The following is a 20,040-nucleotide window of genomic DNA, read 5'->3' on the forward strand; positions in this document are numbered from 1 at the left end:
CAAAAATGTCAAGGTCTAGAAAGACAAAGGAAGGCTTAGGAACTGTCATAGGCAAAAGGAGGCTTAAGGGATGACAACTAAATGATATGATCCTGGATTGGACCTTCAAAGGAAACCTGTAAAGATTATTGGAGCAGTTGCTGAGATTTGAATAGGGACTGTATCGTATTATATTAATGTTACATTTCCGGACTTTGATAATCATATTGTGGTCACATTAAGAGAATGTCCTTGTTCTTAGGAAATACACACTGGATTATCTAAGGGTAAAGGGGCACAATGTCTTCAAATCCCTCTGAAATGGTTCAGGAAAAAAAAAGTGTGTGTGTGTGTGTGTGTGTGTGTGTAGGAAGATGAGAAACAGAATAACAAATGGTGCAAAAGTAAAAAATAGGCAAGAGATTATGGGACTTCCTCATACTATTTTTCTGTAAGTGTGAAATATCAAAATGAAAAGTTACAAACAATGCTATGCTGTCTGCATACATTGAGTCTGAGATACCATCCAGTTATTCAAGTTTCTTGTTCCAGAGGAATTAGCAGTTTGGATGCTGTCTCCCTAATATTGAGAACAGGGACTATGAAATAAAATTTGATAGTAGACAGGTAATAAAAGTACAAAATTTTTATCAGTATTTGTATAAACACTCAAAGTCATTCTTAATATTTTTTATATTAGTTTCCTATCTTACCTCCTGAACGGGAACAGACAAGACCCTTAATTTGGAAGAACTTTTCATGATAGAAATATTCAAGTGCAGGATGGGAAACCACTCGTCAGGAGTGACTTAGGAGGACTGTATGTATCCGGGAAAAGTACAGGGGAGCTGTGATTCTAACTGTGAAGATTAATTTTTAAGTATTCTCAGTTAAAGTTCTACTTAAGAAACAGTGCTTGCAATTTAGGGAGTTTCAAAGTCTGGAACCCCTGCTTTCTGTTCCTGCATCCTGCCGCCTTCAGTGTTCTGCAAAGCCAACAGTCATTTTCCAGGTCAACAGTTCTGATCCTGATGTTGTTACAAAATAAACCATCAGCCTCTGGATGTATTGGTCAGCAGCTGTTCATTTGCTAATTATTTTAGGACATTAACTGGTTCATGGCCAAATACAGATCCTGATAGATAGACATGGGGGCGGGGCTTTGCAGCCATGATCACTCATTTGATCTTCAGGATGTTTGTGAGTGCTGGAGGGACTCATCCAATCCAATGTCATCACTCTGTTCCATGTGATGCTTTCTTTCTCCATCTAAACCTGCAAAAGGGCAGGTCTAGGAGAAAGAGCCCGAGCTTTGCCACAAGGATTCCTGGCTTCCAGACCAAAATGGCCATTGATGTATCGTGTAAGCCTGATCAAAGCGCCTCTGGAGGCCTGTTTCCTTCCCCATAGTACATGGGTAATGCTGGGATGCTGACCAGCCTTTCTCCAGGTGGGAAACCTCTTTTCCCTCGTCCCCTGGGACCCACCAATCCCCATCCATTCTTTCCTCTTCTTGGAGACCCTGCTCCCTCCATCCCCAGTGCCATTGCCCCAGTTCAGAACCTCATCATTTCCCACCTGAAGTATTACAATACCCTTACAACTGGCCTTCCTTCCTTGATTGTGGCCACCACTCCCTCCTCCACTACTATCCGTTCTTCATAAAAGCTGTGCTATTTTTTTTTAATTAAAATATGATCATGTCCCTCTCTGGCTTCCTATTCACTTCACTGGCTTCCTATTAACTTACATGATCATACCTATACTCCTTACCATGTGCCCAGACTTGATTCCCTAATATTCCAGTTGCCCCTTTGTTCTGTCTTTGGTCTTCTTTCCCCTTCATGGTAGGATCTACCTCTTACTGTTCACACACCCATTTTCCCCACAGTAAACTCCTTCAGGGCAGAGACTTTTTAAGATCAAATTCCTGTGCCTAGGACTTAGCACGGTGCCTGGTACCTAAAATATACTCGGTAAATAAAAACCCAAGACTAGTCGTTAGCACTTGATTTTAATTAACATTAACAGTTCAGATGAAGAACAGACTAGAATAGTGTTTAATAATCAACTTCTGAAAAATCACATTTTATAGAAGGGAAATAAAACAGGCCAACAGAAGTCCAAAAAAGGTACAGCTTGTATTATTGCACTTGGAAGAAATACGCTGCTCAGGGTGGCAGAATACTCAGGCCACACAAGGCTGGGAGGATGAGACAAACACAGGGGACAACCCCCAGGTAGTATTTATTTTGGATTACAAATGCTCCGGTGGCCTCAAAAATATTTAGCTTTTTCCAAACATTCAAGAAGAGCTCATTACAAAAGTGACTGTGGCATCTCCAACACGTTTTAGTCACACCTATGCTCTTCGTCCCAAATTACAGGCAAGTTTAACATAACAGCTCTACCTCCCGTAATGGGACATCTGATACACCAAAACCACCCAGCGCCCGGGCCATGGAGAGTGGGGAAGGGAGTGAATTTTTACTTCACATATGTTTTAGGGAACGATACTATGACTAGAGGTTACCCTTTCAAGCACTCTTCATTTTGGTCATTTGTATGGGAACATGAGAAAAAGTGACAATGAGTACAAATGAGTATTAAAGTAATTCCTAGGCTACTAGTAGAAAATAAAATTTTTAAAAGTCCCCTGCCACGTTCACGAGGGTGGCCTAACCATATGTGTAAGAAAAAGGCTGTAAACTTATAGAAAAGATACACTCTGGCTTCTAAACAAATTACAAAATTGATTTTACCTTTACCCTTGAGTGTTATACAGGAAAATGTAAACCAGTGGACCTAGTTACCAAAAAAACCAAATATCCTCCTTAGGTGAGGGACGGCCTTAAAGTTTGGCCTGAGCTAGTTTTATATTCAAGTTTTCTCCGAGTTTGTCCATGAACTCAAACGTATTCAAGTAGTCAGAACGCTGCACGCTAATAAAGGCGGAAAAAGAAAAGAAGGTTAATTAGTTGGTCTGTGATCTGGGAGCAAGTAGAGGAAAAGTCCTAGAAATGCTACGTAGGTGACATTTTATTTATGTCTAGAAGAAAACTATTTAATATTAACAAGCTATAAATGCATGGCTGATGACTGTGCCCAAGGCAGATGGGGCTGACCCAGGCTATAGACAGCAGGCCAGCACGCACCTTCATGGGATGTCTCTTGCCCTGAGTTCTTTGGGGGTGAAACTATCAGAGAGGTTCAGTTCAGACTAATGCTTGGGAGACCGAAATCATCCCACTTGTTATTCCTCTTCTTAAAAATAACAAAACCACTGGCCGCAGTCACTTACTGGATAAGGCATGAGCCTCCTTAAAAAGAATAAAACCTATTCAGGGTACAGCCATGCTTTTATCTACATTCCCACAAATTGTTACATGTCTTGAAAAAAGGTTTAATGCTCTTATTTTTATCATTGTCTTACTTTAAAAAAATGTTTATATAAGGGACTGGCTAACATAATCATGCTGATAGGCTACAAAGATGGGGTGCCCGCGTGGCTCAGTCAGTTAAGCATCTGACTTCGGCTCAGGTCATGAACTCGCGGTTCGTGAGTTCGAGGCCCGTCTCGAGCCCTGTGCTGACAGCTCAGAGCCGGAGTCTGCTTTGGATTCTGTGCCTCCCTCTCTCTGTTCCTCCCCTGGCTCGCACTCTCTCTATCCCTCTCTCAAAAATAAAGATTAAAGAAAACAATAGCCTTGGAGGTCCCTTTCTTTCAACCGCCTATACTTTGTTAAATAAAAACGGAACCTTGTCATCCAATAACTGTCAACTAGATCAGAGGTCAGCAAACTGCAGTTTGGCCCATGGACTCAATCCAGGCTACAGCCTGGTTTTGTACATAGTTTAATTGGAACACTGCCACATCCATTAGCTTTTGTGTCATTGGTGACTGTTTTCCTTCCACAGTGGCAAAGTTCAATAGCTGTATAGTTTTGAAAAGGCTCTATGTTCCACAAAGTCTGAAATGCTTACGGTAGACACTTTACATATAGTTTCTGTTGACCTCTGAACTAGGTAGTAAATAACAATTTGTATATTTCTGAAAAGCACTGATGTTTTTGAGCCCAATAAAGATAAGTGGTAATTTGGCCACGGGGCTCAGGGAATCTCATACTTACTTGGGCAAACCTTTAATACAAGCAGCCAAGTCCTTGGTCATGAAGCCAGCCTCAATGGTCTCAATACAGACTTCTTCCAAAGCCTTTGCAAAGAAGCTGAGCTCTTTATTGTTATCAAGCTTAGCTCTGTGGGCTAATCCTCTGGTCCAGGCAAAAATGGAAGCTAAAAAAGCAAAACAAAACAGCACTCAGACCAGACCAAGAGGGATTCCCAAATGTTTCACAGTTCTCAAAAACAGAACAATTATTTTTTCTTTTTGTTTAGGTGACTGATTCCATTAGATGTTATCCACATAGGCTATAAGTTTTATAAGAATTGGAAATATTTTGGGGTGCCTGGGTGGCTCAGTCGGTTAAGCACCCAACTTCAGCTTAGGTAATGATCTTGTGGTTCATGATTTTGAGGCCTGCGTTGGGCTGAGAGACTTGGAGCCTGCTTCGGATTCTGTGTCTCCCTTTCTCTCTGCCCTCTCCGGCTCATGCTCAGTCTCCCCATCTCTCTCAAAAATAAGCATTAAAAAAAAAAAAAAAAGAATTGGAAATATTTTACTGAATAGAAACTTTAAAAAATGCCTGACTTTTTGTAGAGGAGATGTCTTGGGTTTTGTTAGAGCCTTAAAGCACATTTTCACAGTGTGCTTGTAGCACTTGAAGCTTAAGGGATTTACTAATTTGGAATAGGTCACAATCTCTTCTCTCTCTTGTCTATGTTGGCCTCCCTTCCTCTTTCCAAGCTGTAATCTCTTTTTAAAGTGCTGCCCTTGAAACCCAGTTAGAAGGATCTATCTGTGTGGCTTTTAGATTCTTAGCCATCTGGGACGTTTCGCTGTACCAAAGGAAAAGGAAAATGCTTGCTGACAACATTCTTCTCTGTAATGTGCATTCTACCACAAAACGGAAAAGCATATACTACATTGTGTATATTTCAAGAAGCACATTCATGGGCGCCTGGGTGACTCCGTTGGTTAAGTGCCCGGCTCTTGATTTTGGCTCAGGTCAGGTTTGTGAGATTGAGCCCCGTACCGGGCTCTGTCCTGACAGTGTGGATCCTGCTTAGGATTCTCTTCCCCACCCCCACCTCCCTGCCTCTCTCTCAAAATAAATAAATTAATTAAAAAAAAAAAATAGTACATTCAAACAGCTCTTATTAGAACAGACCCGATGCTTGGTGAGGACTTTATACACAAAGCATTGGGTAGCCAAAGGAACATGTCTGATTTCCTTTAGAGATCTCCACTCTCTGGCTGGAAATCAAGGTAGCAGAAAACACTATCTTACCAATGGGATTGGTGGACGTCTCTTGTCCTTTCTGATACATGCGGTAGTGACGTGTTACAGTCCCATGGGCAGCCTCTGCTTCCACCGTCTTGCCGTCTGGACAAACCAGCACGCTGGTCATCATGCCAAGAGAGCCATAACCTGTATGCGGCAGAGCGTGAAGTACTGGGCACAAGTGCGGGAAGAACACTGGGTCTCTCGGAGAGGAGAGGTCTCAGCAAAGCAAATAAACATAAGCATGTGTAGTCATCACCGATCCTTCTGCCTTTCAGAAAGACGGTGCCTGCTCCACACCCCAGGATCAGGGAGTCTGGAGGGGCTGCATTTCTTCCTCACTTATCTATCTCAGAAGCACCTGCCCCATGATGGAGAGCTCAGGGTCCACCTGCTTATACTGCACCCTAGTGCTGGGACTTCCTCGCTACTGGGGCTTGATTTTCTTATCTGTAAAATGGGAATAAAAGCACCTCCTTCATTGGGTTGTTGTGAGAATTAGATGAATATACATATATTTGTGAATATATGTGAAAAGACTATATATTAACATTCCTTAGAATAGTACCTGCCACAGAGTAAGAGCTCTCAGTATATTGCTGCTATTCGTATGTGCAGATGCTCTGCCGTTCTGGGAAAATAAAGACTAATGGGATTTGTGTCCTGCCATCTTTCTGCTCAGATTCACTGAGACTGGAAAGAACAGCAGGTTGAAAACAGGATGAGATGATCCAAGCACATCCCTCTTGCCCTTGCTGTCTGTAACAGCCCCACAAACAGTCCTATTCTGTCAGAGAAGGACATTGCCACTTTTAAGTCCAGAAAATTGATTTTCCATCTTTTATTCATTTTTTTTACCCTTGAATTCAAAGAATATTTTTCTCCATTTTTGCTACCTCCCAATAGCCTCTGTAGAGTTAATAATGCAAATGTATCATAGGCTGTTACTTTTGTTTTCTGGCTTGACAGTACATAAACAAACAGTGGTTTTGTTTGTTTGTTTGTTTTCTTTTAAACTCATCTTTGAGTATCGTTACAAACTTCTGCAAGGGATTAGTAGCTCCTTTCATATCATTGTGTTGGTCTGAGGCTTTAGTAGACTCTCAAATGTTTATTGGTTGGAGAAGGTCAGGAACCATATCCATAGTGAGTCTGTCGATCTTTAATACTAGGAGACACTCAGTACCACTGTCAAAACTGGGGACAAGAAATGGTGAGTCCAAAGTAGTTCATACTCTAGAAAAGAATGCACGTGAGGACGGCCTTGCTGCCTTTTGACTGTTCAGCTGCACTGAGGTCTCATTTATCTATAGGCTCTGCTCCAGGTATCTCACCAGTGCATTAATGGACAATACACTTCAGAAGTCCTATTCCAAAGTCCTTTGAAATATCTTGACAACATCCCTCCAGAGACACTCTTCGCTGCTACAAGGACATTTAGAAACAGTGGAGAGATTTGGGTCCCTTTCCAAGAAATCCAAGAAAACAAGGAACAGTTTCCCTTATCCACCGTGGAAGCCTCGTAAAGCACCACTCCTTCCTCTATGTACTCAGCACAAAGGATTAGGAGGATGTGGAGAAACAGAAGGAGAGTAAAGAGAGTCGTCTAAGTCATTTATCGGACATCAAACTTCTCTTTAACTGGGTTCATCTACTGATTTTCAAACTGGTAGGAGATACTTAACTTTTCATAAGAGAAAAGAAAAAGTAGCACTTCCTGGGGAAAAGCAAACATAATTAAGGTTAACACACCATTTATCAGGGAAGATTCGAGTTTGCCATGGGTAACTGAAATTGAAGGGCAACTTGGTACTGAAGCAATCGGGGCAGAGAGAGTTTCTGCAAGAGAGAGTTTCTGCCGATCTGGCCCTTCCCTCTGGCATGGAGCCCCCGGTTCTTGGAATTTCTGTGAACAGCCCGGGGGCTTCTCTGCTCAATTCCTTGTGTCAGCTGAGAAGATGGAACAGAATGGCCTGCACTGCTAACACTTTGTGATTTTACAAACAATGGGCTGCAGAGAACTATCCCGCATGACCAACGTGATGCAGGCTGAGTTCCACCTCTACTTGGTCCTTCAGCTCCTTACCTTGGGCCACGGAGTCCGACTGCACATCGCCGTCATAGTTCTTACAGGCCCAGATGAAGCCCCCCTCGGATTTCATAGCTTGGGCCACCATGTCATCAATGAGCCTATGCTCATACCAAATATTTTGGGCTTCGAATTGGGATTTGTACTGCCTAAGAAGCAAGAGAGAAAAGGGAATTAAAAAGGAACTGGTTTTGGTAGGGACAGCACCTGCTTCTCCGAAGGGGGTGGGATGGGGCTAGAAGCAGCATTTTTTAGTGGCAGCAGCACAGACTTGAGAAGCTGATAGACCTAAGCTCAAATCCTGCCCATTTTCTAGCTGTGATCCCCCAAGTCCCCTGCCTGTCAGAGCAATTTCACCTCCTTTGCAGAGATGTGAGAATGTCCCCAGCATTATTTTTAGTTTTCACTACACTGCTGATCAGATTCTAGAGACATAGCTTACTTTAAGAATGTAATAATGTGTCTCTCGGGAAACTAGGACAGCTCCTGGAGTTGGTATGGATGGGTAGCAGAAGAGGAATTAAGATGTCTTAAGAAAGATACCTAAAATCCAAGCCCTGGCCTCAACACGTGCACCTGAAAGGGAGTTGTGCCATCTTAAAAGTTAACACATGCTCCCGTGTTGTTGAACCTGAAGCTGTTATAAAAATAGACTTGAGTTCAAATAGCCCCCGCAGAGCTCTAAATCACAACAGGCTTCAGAAAGAGTGAAAATGTGCCCAACTTAGAAACTCATGTGTTTGAAAAATCAGAATTTTCTTTCATTCTTTTTTTTAAAGATTTTATTTTTGAGTAATCTCTACACCCAACATGGAGATTGAACTCAATCCCGAGTTCAAGAGTTGCAGGCTCCACCAACTGAGCCAGCCAGGTGCCCCGAAAAATTAGAACTTTCTATCAGTCACAGGGCACCTGCATTCAAATATTAAACAATTCTGGCTCTGAAAAAAATAAATGTGGGACCCTTATTTGAAAACATTTACCTTGTAAAAGCAACTCAGAAGTGCTTTTGTTTCATGTCTGTTAAATCTTAGTTTTGCCCTTAACTTTATGAGACAGAGATGGTTTTCATTCCATTTGTCCCAGAATCAAAGGGATAAGGATGCAAATTCTATACTACAAATGCCAGCTTACTGTAGAAAAAGGAAAAAAGGAAAGAACTGTAGTTACTTGTCATATATTTCCTGAAAGATGTCTTTAAAACGTCCATCATATTTCTTCAGAATAGTGTTTTTGGTGCTCAGATACAAAGGCCAACTCTTAGACAGAGCCATCTGGAAAGAACTGTGTGCAAAATCTTCAATCGACTTATCTTGATTGTACATCCCCATGGCAACACCACCACCTTCTGTTGGGGGGACACCAATGAGAGGAGAAAGGAGAAGGGTAAATGGGGTAGAGTTGTAACAAGTCCAAATCCACCTACCACCACCCAAGCACCCAATCCCCAGCTCCCGCGTCTGGGCCCAGGCTTCCAAAAGTCCCAGCCAGGCTTCAAACGTGAATATTCCATGAGTTCCTGGGGCAAGTGATTGGAACAAAGTCACCTCTCAGTAAGAACATTCTAACTTGTTTTGAAAGGGCAACAGAAGAGAGAAAAACATGGTCTATAGGATCCTGAAGATATCAAGATATGAAAAACTACTGGTATGAACCAGAGATACACTCAAGAGGGGGTGAATATCTAGGCTGCCTTTCACACTTTTATTATTTTTTTAAGTTTATTTATTTTGAGAGAGAGAGAGAGGGAGCATAAGCAGGGGAGGGGCAGAGAAAGAGAGAGAGAGAGAGAGAGAGAACCCCAAGCACTGACAGTGCAGAGCCTGATGCAGGGCTGAAACTCACGAACCGTGAGATCATGACCTGGGCCGAAATCAAGGGTCAGATGCTTAACTGACTGAGCCATCCAGGTGCCCCTGTGTTTCACACTTTTAAAATTTCATGTGTTTTAAACTCTAAGTGTGTGCTCCATCCTCAGCCACTGAAAAAAATTTGCATTTCAAATACTGAATGAGAATTCTCATAATTTCCTGGAGGACACTGAAGATTCATACCCCACTGGCAGAAATAATTATGTTACATGTAACCACTAGTGTTTCACAACTCTTTATTAGTTGAACTCTGTAATTATTGGAAAGTTAGAACTTGAATCTGTGCCACTGCCCAGGGCCAATTTAGCCTCAAAATGTGCAAGGCCAAATCCTGCAGGACTAGATTCTATTAAAATATTATTTAGAGGAGGCAACAAGAACACAGGCTAAGTAGGCTTTGAGCTTTTGTTTGTGTGAGTGCTTTCAACAACTTCAATAGTGGAGAAAGAGGGTTCTCTGTTCTTTCAGCAAACTTTGGGTGGCATTTGCCATAACGAACCTTTGAGACAGCAGGTGGGCAAGAAAAGGCACAAGACAAACGTTCACTTAAACTGAATAAATACTCGGACCAAGAAGAAAATTCAGCACATCTATAACGCAACCATTTTCAATACAAACCCTACCAGAGCAAACAGGCAGATTACATGACAGGTGACATGGGATTATTAATGTCTGATTCATACAATTTATGCACAACAGATTCCTGCCAACCTTCCCTCCATGTTTTAAGAGAAGTGCAAGTATCTACCTGTCTTTGCCCACATGCGTTTCCAATTAAGTGGCTAGTGTCTCTTGTGTCTTTATTCCACACCGTGGGAAGGCACGGAAGTCAATTACTTCTCCATGCTAGATTTTGGGTCCTATAGAAATGTTGTAGATTCCAGGTTGTATTTTTGGCAGCCACATAACTAAGTTTTAAGAAACAGCAATGACATTGTCTAAATGATCTGTAAAAAATTAAAAGAGGGAGCTCGCGACGGACCTACCTTCAAAGTTATGTACCAGGTATGTCATTTTTTTGGATCCATCACTTGACGTGTAGGTTATCTCTACTTTTCCAGGCCCAGGAACGACAAAATCAGTGGCTCTATACTGTGAAGGGGGTGGAAAAGGTATAAAGAAAATAAAATAGCCTTTCAAGAATTATAAGAAAAACAAAAATCACAGAATACAGAGCTGGAAGATACCTGGACAAAAAGGGCAGTGTGGCTCAACCTTCATATATTTGAGAGATGGGGAAAAAAAGGTCCAGAGCTTTCCCAAAGCAAGTTAATCCTAGCGTACGTTGAAAACCAGTATTTATTGGCTGCCTACCATGTACAGGGCAGTTTTCTGAGCATTGATAAAAAGAGGAGAATAACATCAAGCATTTTCTCTTAGGAAGCTTATAACTCAATAAAGACATACGAAAGTGAGAAGCAACATAAGAGCTTTCAAATGGCAGAAAAGGGACTTAGATAAGAAATGCAACACGATGACAGAGAGAAAGAAATGACCATGACCTGGAGGTCAGGGAAGTCTTCCCACGGGGGGTGACAGCACACTAGCTACAACATTGATGGTGGTGAGACACAGCTAATGCTTTGTCCTCACTGACAGGCGCTTTAAGTGACTGACTACAATTATCTCATTTCATCTGAGTATTACATTGGTCCTACAAGGAAGGAACTGTGATATGGTAGAGAGAACACATCTAACACATCTAGGGTCTAAAGACTTGGGATTCGATCCTTAGACCCACAGGACTCAGTCTACTATAATTCATGGTTGTTATTACTACCAACACCAGTCCAGGATTTATCCAAAAGCAGCAGTGATTGCGGAAGTAGCTGCGACACTTTGGTGGCCCTTAGGAAAGGACCTTACGAGGACAGTCATCTTGGCTCACCAGAGTGAGCTACTCTAGGGAAACACGTGCCCAGCCCATACTGGGCATCTGTCAACTTTTGCTGCACTGTACCCTCTTTGATGATTTAAATTAGAATAGTTTCACAGTCAGGTACCAGTCAACCCTACTTACTTACGTTTGTATACAGTAACACTGACAACGGCTGGTAGAAGAGCTGTAAATATCTTTTCTACCGAGAGTGTGTTTCTGCCACGTAAAGTCCTTCCCTATGGGTGGTCATTTATTCCCATTTCTCAAAAGGAAGACATGGAGGCACCAAAGCACCACGGATACTTTGTAGAGGTTTATGTACAGTTAAATGATTAGGGTTGAATCAACCTGAGGCTTAGAATTTTCAATCTGGACTTTAATAGAGAATGACCATTCTTCCAAGTGACTGATACCAAAACAATTGAGACAGGCGGGAGGAGGGGGATGGGGGAGGTGAAAAAGACACCGCTGCGCTCAGAAGAACTTAAGAGCAGTATTCCCAGGATTGGTGAGTTTGTAGCGCTGCGGTCTACATTTTCTCTCCGGGGCCTCCAGGAGGGATCTGTGAAAGGTTTGGCCAGGACGAAGGGGTAGTTTGAACCACAGGGTGGAGCAGAGTGAACTGACCCTCAAGGACTGACCCAGTGACTCTGTCCCCAGGAACAGAGTGGTCAGCCTGGCCACACTGCTTTTGAGGATGGCTATGTCGAAGCCTCTGGATCTCAGTGTTCGAGGTTCTTGTTTGAAAGGCTCTTTCAAGACATAAGCTGTGCCTGCTTCGGCAGTACGTATACTAAAATTGGAACGATACGGAGAAGATTAGCCTGGCCCCTGCGCGAGGATGACACACAAATTCGTGAAGCTTCCGTATTTTTACAGAGGGTTTCTGGAGGGGGATGGGCTAAATAGGTAAAGAGCACTAAGGAATCGACTCCTGAAATCATTGTTGCACAATATGCTAATTGGATGTAAATTTAAAACAACAACATAAATAAAGCTAAAAAAAAAAAGACATTAAGCCGCTTTTTATGAAAGACTGAAACCTCTCTTTCAGCACCGTGTTTATTCAGTCGGCAATTTTTCTGTTTAACTTGGTAATGAGCCGACTTGTGTGAAAGCACAGAAACTATACTTTTTTTGTCCCCCATGTAGGAAAAGGAATATTTTAAAGAGAATGCTTTCAACTACTGCATCAGTTTTTCTTTTTATGTATAAAGTCATGCTCAGTACAATCTTTGGTGTTCTCAACCCTGCCTGCCTTCTGGAATCGCCTGGGAGCTTTAAAAATGCCTGAAGCCCATGGAATTCGGATTCAGTTGGTGTAGGGTAAAACTCATGCACTGGAATTAAAAAAAAAAAAAAAAACACATTTGTTTAAAAAGCAAAACAAAACGAAAACTGAAAAACCCAGAAAGGGATCTTATTGCATAGCCAGGGCGAAGAGCCACTAAACTGGTTGAACCATGGGAAAGGACACAAAAATGGCAATATAATACAGTTTAAGTGCAAAAACAGATACAGGAAGAAAAAAACCCATCTGAAAAAAAATCACTTGTGTTGACACAGGTACCTATCTGTAAGTTTACCTATATTTAGGTATACCTAAATATGCCTAAATATACAGATATACAGATATACACATACCCATTTCTCAATTTGGCATCTCGCTTAAAGGGAGTAGACACCAAAAGAATAAAACAGAAAACCAGAACTTCTAGGCAGCCACAGGTCATGAAAAAAAAAAAGCATGGAAAACCAAATCATGCCAACATGACTTACTTGATCCCCATAAGCATGACGACCTATGATGATAGGTTTTACCCAACCGCTCACAAGACGGGGGATATTTTTGCAGATGATAGCTTCCCTGAAGACAGTGCCGCCCAGAATATTTCGGATGGTGCCATTTGGTGACTTCCACATTTGCTTCAACTTGAACTCCTCAACCCTCTTCTCATCGGGGGTGATGGTAGCACATTTGACACCAACGTTGTACTTCTTTATAGCTTCTGCAGCATCCTTGGTGACCTGGTCGCCGGTGGCGTCGCGATTCTCTATGCCTAAATCATAGCTGGGAGGGAAAAACCGTGAAGTGTAACTCTCCAGGCAAACTGATGATGGAGGCACTATTGGTCTAAGGTAACTCATTGGTTACCATTCTATCACCACACACCATTCTATGCATGGTGATGGCACGCGGAGCCTGCCCCGCAGAACGTGATGGTTCAAAACACACCCAAATCTGCCAACCTTTCGGGTCAGTGCATCCTGGACACAGAAGATGGTTGTCAACCAAACAAAGCACAAAGAGAGGCTAAGACTCTGGGCCTCACCTGCCTGTGGTGTGGGAAGACGTTTAGAAGGCACCTGAATAGAAACCATTGTGCTCTGGCCCTTTGTGTGCTCTTTACCATAAAGAGGCAGTAATAGCACAGGAGCAGACTTCTTCCATAAAATTAGCATAAAAACAGAAGCCAAAGCACCTTATTTTTTCCTTGGTAAATATTGTGTGTAAAAATAAAGGGGTCAGAGGGTTTAAAGGATTTTTTGTATTCAAGTGCTGGGAGCTATACATGTGACAGCTCACTCAGAGAGTTATAGCTTAATATACACCAACTCCCAGGCCGCAGGTTATTCAGAACTGGAAAGAGTGCTGATTGTTCATCAGGCACAGAGAACAATTAAAGGCTTATCTAAAGTACGAAACAGTTTGTCAAAAACAGGAGAGACAAAACGGTGACATAACAATTCGTGTTGTTTTCTGAGGCTTTAAAAACGTTTTTCAGCTTTCAGAACTTGTGAAACCATTAACACTTTGTTTTTCAGTTCCTTTTAGTTTTTGTTTTCCTTTCCTTAGCTATCCCAACTTACAGTGTAAACGCCAAGGTAGCAATCTTAAGGTATTTCCAAATAAAAATTATTCCAAACTGCTTTGACCTTGGGTAATTCACGGAAGTCTAACAAATCCATGGACTCTCTTATCTTCTGGCATAGGAAAAGCTGAATGTTTACAAATGTCTAATCCTAACTCAACTAGGGACTGCAGTCAGCACTTTTCATGTTCGTAGGAACCATTTTTCATCAGCAGCATCTACCAGCAAAGTAGTGGAATTTTTGCTTCTCTTTTAGTATTTCTAACAGAAAAGAATGAGTAAGTGGTCTGGACCCCTGTATAGCCTGCAGAAAACAAAACAAACAAATCACTCCACTCCCCTCAAAAAGAACCCATGATGTAATAATAATAGCAATTTTGAAACAACTTAAAACTTGTTTGAGCCTCCCAAAATTCTTTACTCTGCAGATAGTCACTGTTCTCCTTCTAGGCATAATGAGTGTCCTCAAAAAAACTTTTTTATAATGTTTATTCATTTTTGAGAGATGGAGAGAGACAGAGTATGAGTGGGGGAGGAGCAGAGAGAGAGAGAGAGGGAGACACAGAATTCGAAGCAGGTTCCAGGCTCTGAGCTGTCAGCAGAGAGCCTGATGCAGGGCTCGAACCCATGAATCGCTAGATCTGAGCCGAAGTCGGATGCTTAACCAACTGAGCCACCCAGGCGCCCCCATAATGACTGTCCTTTAAAAGTCCTTATGCCCCTAAGGCTAATGAGGCTTAAAGCTTCTTTGCAGCTATTATACAATTTGCAAGAACTCTGTAAATTCACTTATTGCCATGTCAAGTCCTGAGACAGGAGAGTGCTCATAAAATGCTTCTTTAACCCACTTGGATGATGTTTTTTATGCTTCATTTCCTGTATGCTTGGTGGACCTCTGCAGGTATTTGCTTCTTCTCATGGTTGCAATATAGACCTTATCAACGGCTGAGGCTTAGAATAATTAAAAAGGGTGTCTAGTGACACCACGTGAATGAAGTATCTACACCTAAGCAAACAACAGGTCCTCAGGATACAGTCTTATGAATAATTCCGGGTCAACGCAAACACACTTAGAAGTGCCAGCAGTCCGGCTGAACTGTGTCGGTCAACATTTTGCCATGCCAGGCTTCAGCCACGGCCCCGTTGGAAAAATTCTGTCTCTACCTTGTTCAAATGCACACAGAGCATGAGCAAGGTTATGAAAATCACAGGGAACAAAGCAGAAAGAATTCCACAGAGACTTTCATGCCTATTTCCAAACATGGTAAAGACAGGGCAAAGGCTCAAATCTTTAGAACATGAAAGGTTTAAGGGATTGTCTACTGAAAGGTGGGGGTTGTGTTAGATAATTTCAAGGGTTCTTTCTGTGCTACAGTTGTGTGAAAAGGGCAATTTACTACATTTACTTTACTGTTCGGTAGAGAATGTACCTCTATTATTTTCCCTTCCACTGATACCTTGTGCTACTCTTAACCACTGATTTATATAAATAGAAGAAGCTTAGAAAGAGCTGAGAATCTTTGTTCCCACCACAATTCTCTTCTGTGGAACAATGACAAGTCCAGTTTTTCTAGCAATATGTTAAAATTAAAACAGAAGATTCATGCATAGGCATCCCTCCCTCACAAGTTTTATTCCTAAGATACAGTGCTAGCTCTGTGAAACAGCTAGTTATATCCTGAAATCACTTAGATTATGCTTTCTGAGCTTGCTGCTTAGAAGACTGATTCATTTACCTGTGTAGGTCCAGTTCCACGTAGGGAAAAATGAGTTTTTCTTTAATCAACTCCCAAATGATTCGTGTCATTTCATCTCCTTGCATCTCTACCACAGAACCGCCACGGATTTTTTGAGACATTTTGACTTCAAGAAACCTCTCAGAAGAACAAAAGATAGGACACAGGTCTTCTCGTTTATTTCACTACAGTATAAAAACAAATTCAAACATTTTGGTGACTCCTAAACACGAAACTGCATAAAAAACTATAATATATTTACCATTAGAATTCAGCACGTTCTCTGTAAAAAGCACTGTTATGTGCTTCATGTGTGGTTTTTGAGCCAGCCCTCACAACCCTGTAAGCTGGAAATTATTTTCCCACTTTGACAGAAGGAAAATAACTTTCTCAAGGTCGTCCCACTAGAGCGTGGGGGAACCAGATTCTAACATGTCCTTAATGATGTAATCATCACTCCTGATGGGTCATCTTATAAAATGAGATTATTTCTGCAATACCATGTTTATTTGAATCCTTCTATCCAACTTCTCATTTTACTGTACCCTCAAAATGAGCAAAATGATAGGTGCGATTATTTCCCCTCCTTTAAGAGGCTGTTTTATTTAAAAACAAAACAAAACAGGGGCACTTGGGTGGCTCAGTTGGTTGAGTGTCTGACTCTTGATTTTGGCTCAGGTCATGATCTCATAGTTTGTGGGATCAAGCCCCATGTCGGGCTCTGTGTTGACAGTGCAGAACCTACTTGGGATTCTCTCTCTCTCTCTCTCTCTCTCTCTCTCTCTCTCTCTCTGCCCCTCCCCTGCTCATGCTCTCTCTTGCTCTCAAACAAATAAATACAAATTAAAACAAACCAACCAAAATAAAACAACTATGATTGAAGGGATTCAATGAGTTCTTTAAACCACGTTTAAGACTAAAAGTAAAATATGAAAAATTTCTTGTGGAATTATGTTTTCCTAGAGACAAAATGGATATTGGGGATGTCACACTAAATATAGAAGTGATTTCTCAATTCAGAAAAATCTGTATATAGAAGGGCTGCTGCCCAGGACCCAAGCATGTCCTGTCCTGTTCCTCAGTATCCTAACTCCTAGACTGTTCCTGGGCAAATGTAAGCTGCCAGAAGGTGGGACAGAGAAATGGAAATTTTCCAGGAAGAGAGGTCTTCCTGGGATGTGAGGGTAGCAAATGCAAATTAATCTGATTCCCAGAAGGAACAGGGTACACCCTCTGGAAGAAGTCAAACTATGAGGCTTAACGGAAAACCGTGTCCTGGGTGTGTTTCCAGAGAGGAGGAGGGGCCCTGAGTCCACTGCAGGTAGGTATCTGTTCCCTTTCATGATGCTCTAATGGAAACTCTTTCCCCAGGACAATATAACTGAAAATTGCTTTTATCCTCTGAAGTTATCAATAAGACTGACGCCTGAGAACTGTTTTAAGTAACTATTAGGTAAGGGGCTTATAAGCGGTATCACTTGACAAAGTTGACCTGAAGTAATTTGACCTTTTTTTTTTTAAGTTTCTTTATTTTTAAGAGAGAGAAAGCACAAGTGGGGGAGGGGCGCAGAGAGAGAGAGAGAGAGAGAGAGAGAGAGAGAGAGACAGAATATCCAAGCAGGCTCCACATTGCCAGCATGTAATTTACAAGTGTAATTTACAGTGGAGCTTTATATGATTCAGTCATGCTGAGCCCACTGTCACATCTGTCCTTGTATTTAAAACAAAACAAAACAAGAGGCAGCAAACTTATCTTAGTCTTGATACAGTTCCATGGCCACATTCCTACATAATATTATATAAGAGTTATGACTTGGCTATTTTTCCTTAATGGCAAATACAATTGATAGGTCATATAGCATCCTTGAAATTTTGATACTGAGTAATTGCATTTTTAAAACTACTTCCTTCTCAGTCAAAACAAACATTTACTGCAGTAATTTTTCTGTATCTTATAATGCATAACTGAAACATTTCAGGAGTTCCTCACATTATCCATTAAAATTTTACCACGTCCTAACTAAAAAAGTAAAGTCTTTTTGGGGTGCCTGCGTGCCTCAGTAGGTTAAGTGTCCAACTCTTGATTTCAGCCCAGGTCATGATCTCATGGTTTGTGAGTTCCAGTCCCACATCAGGCTCTGCACTGACTATGTGGAGCCTGCTTGGGGTTCTCTCTTTCTCTCTCTCAAAATAAATACATAAACTTAAAAAAAAAAGGTAAAGTTTTTTTTGTAGACCATTGTTTCTTTCAAGGTCGGATATTATTTCTTTTAGACTTAAATTCCATGCGGGTAGGCTTCAGGCCCCACTGGATTCATTTCTCTAACCCTTGCTCCCCAGATTCTCCCTCTCCACCCAAACCCTGACTTCAGAAGGAAGGACTTTTCCAACAGGCCAGTTTAGTGACTCTGAAAGCAGCTGAATTCCCATCTCCTGACACACTTGTGTAATTGCACAAGATACACCTGGACTAATACAGAGTAGTTTAAGGAGAAAGTTGCTTGAGCTTAATTTTCTTTGCATCAACCCCAAATTTTTAGCCACATTTTTTTAAAAAAGCAGAGTTCATGAACTACAGTAATTTCTCGGCCAAAAATAGTCTCTTGCAGAGAAGAGCTGCGCTGAAAGAAACAAGGAAGCAGTTGCAGTTTGTTGTTGGAAATATCCCCGACTCATTCCCTTGCAGTGCCTCCACCTACTCAAGACCTCCAGGACCAATTAAATGCAGCATTGCCACATCAAGAAGTACAGAAGGGGAGAAAGTACTAATTCTCACCTTTACAACTTCTAATCACCCCAACTTCCTTCAATCTTGCAGACTCAGATGAGTGCAGTTTATTTCCTAAAACAAAACAAAAGAGGAATAGAAAAACTTAACGATCAAAATACGCCTGTCAGGAGGACTTAGCTGTTTTTAATACCGGCCAGACAGCCCAGTTTATCTGGTTTAAAGTACAGAGTTGAGTGTACCCAGTGGACCAAAGGCCAGTTTTAGGTGCGCGGCACCTACCAAATAAAGGTTAAGAGCGCACAAATATCTCTGCCTGCCCACACACTGGAGGGCACGTCAGTGGGCGCGTCCCGGGTTCGTCGTCCGTTAGCTGGTCTTGGGGTTTGCAGGTCCTTTAGGTGACGCTGTGACCAGCGGGCTCTAGGCCTGCATGCGTCCTTGTGGCCGTTGTACAAGAGGGCTGCAACCACGCTTGCTCCGCTCCTCTCCCCAGGTCTGCAAGCCCACCCCTTCCTTCTGCTGCGCAGGAACCTTTAAACCTCTGGCGCCAGGAGCATGCCGGGGGAACTGGAGATCCGCTTGGGGGCGGAGGGGTCTCCTCCACCTTCACTCCACCCCCTCCACGCCCCCGAGAGGACGCTTCCACTCTACCGCACTGCTAGTTCCAGCCACCTGAGTTCGCTGCACACGCCCAAGTCCATGGCTTCCACCTTTCTTTGCATGCAGCTCCCCACTGCCGCACGTTTTCTTCTCCCTAAACCCAAAACTTAGTCTTCCACGCATACTGGCATTCTCCCACCGCTCGATTTTCCTTTCTGCATGCAAACCCGGCCTTCTATGTGTCACTGCAAGCAACTCTGTGCCGCTCAATTTCACCTTTCCGAGACCAAGAGCGGGCCTTCTCCACATTCTGGCATCTAAGACCTTCTTCCCCACGTCTCTTTCCCATACACAGGGATCCAGCACCTTCCTCCTCCCCACGTCTCTTTCCCACTCCCAGCCTGGATTTTCCCCGCTTCCTTTCGACCAGGGCTCGCCGCTAAATTTCTCCCTCCAGACCCAAGATCTGAGCTTTCTTCCTTTTTTCCCCACTCCAGCTATTGGCGGGCTCTCAGAGCCTCCCCGCAAAAGCCAGGGGCCCGAGCTGCCCCTCGAAGTCTGCGGTTACCTGCAGGAGAAGGTACGCGGGAGATAAGCCGGGGGCGCCACAGCCACTCACACGTTGAAGCTCACAAGGGTCTACACTGGTAATGCCAGCTGGGCCCCAGCTGTTTCGGCTTCTGACACCGCCTCCGCACCAACCCAGGAGGCGGCCGACAGGGCGGAGCCTTGGCACGGACACGCTTTTGTCCCCTCCCAGGCCCGCCCCCTCAGCCCATCCTCCTGGAGCCCCGCCCCCTCCACACCGCCAATCATCGCGCGCCGATCGCTCTGGGTGGGCAGGGCCGGGTCCCGGAACTTCTGGGCGAGATCTGCTGCT

General features: G+C 42.8%; 1 protein-coding gene and 1 non-coding gene across 4 annotated transcripts; one reads left to right on the forward strand and one right to left on the reverse strand.

Moving 5' to 3' along the window:
* Positions 1 to 1,974: 1,974 nt before the first annotated feature.
* On the reverse strand, positions 1,975 to 19,918 carry IDH1 (isocitrate dehydrogenase (NADP(+)) 1). Of its 3 annotated transcripts, none has more exons than XM_027052212.2 (10): positions 19,780 to 19,918; positions 18,606 to 18,671; positions 15,830 to 16,014; positions 13,000 to 13,291; positions 10,328 to 10,433; positions 8,641 to 8,818; positions 7,468 to 7,619; positions 5,388 to 5,528; positions 4,110 to 4,272; positions 1,975 to 2,921 (listed from the first exon to the last, which is right to left on the reverse strand). In XM_027052212.2, exons 3-10 carry the CDS (start codon positions 15,949 to 15,951, stop codon positions 2,831 to 2,833), a joined length of 1,245 nt encoding a protein of 414 aa, XP_026908013.1. In that variant the 5' UTR covers positions 15,952 to 16,014; positions 18,606 to 18,671; positions 19,780 to 19,918; the 3' UTR covers positions 1,975 to 2,830. The 3 variants fall into 3 exon arrangements, with proteins under 3 accessions (XP_026908013.1, XP_014918767.1, XP_014918768.1); XM_015063281.3 differs by having other exon boundaries at positions 19,729 to 19,866; XM_015063282.3 differs by lacking the exon at positions 19,780 to 19,918 and adding an exon at positions 18,840 to 18,979.
* On the forward strand, positions 11,992 to 12,096 carry LOC113598323 (U6 spliceosomal RNA). The gene has a single exon (XR_003419000.2). It is a non-coding gene; the product is annotated as a U6 spliceosomal RNA (small nuclear RNA).
* Positions 19,919 to 20,040: the final 122 nt, after the last annotated feature.

This window comes from Acinonyx jubatus, chromosome C1 (assembly GCF_027475565.1).
Source record: "Acinonyx jubatus isolate Ajub_Pintada_27869175 chromosome C1, VMU_Ajub_asm_v1.0, whole genome shotgun sequence".
Lineage (NCBI taxonomy): Eukaryota > Metazoa > Chordata > Mammalia > Carnivora > Felidae > Acinonyx > Acinonyx jubatus.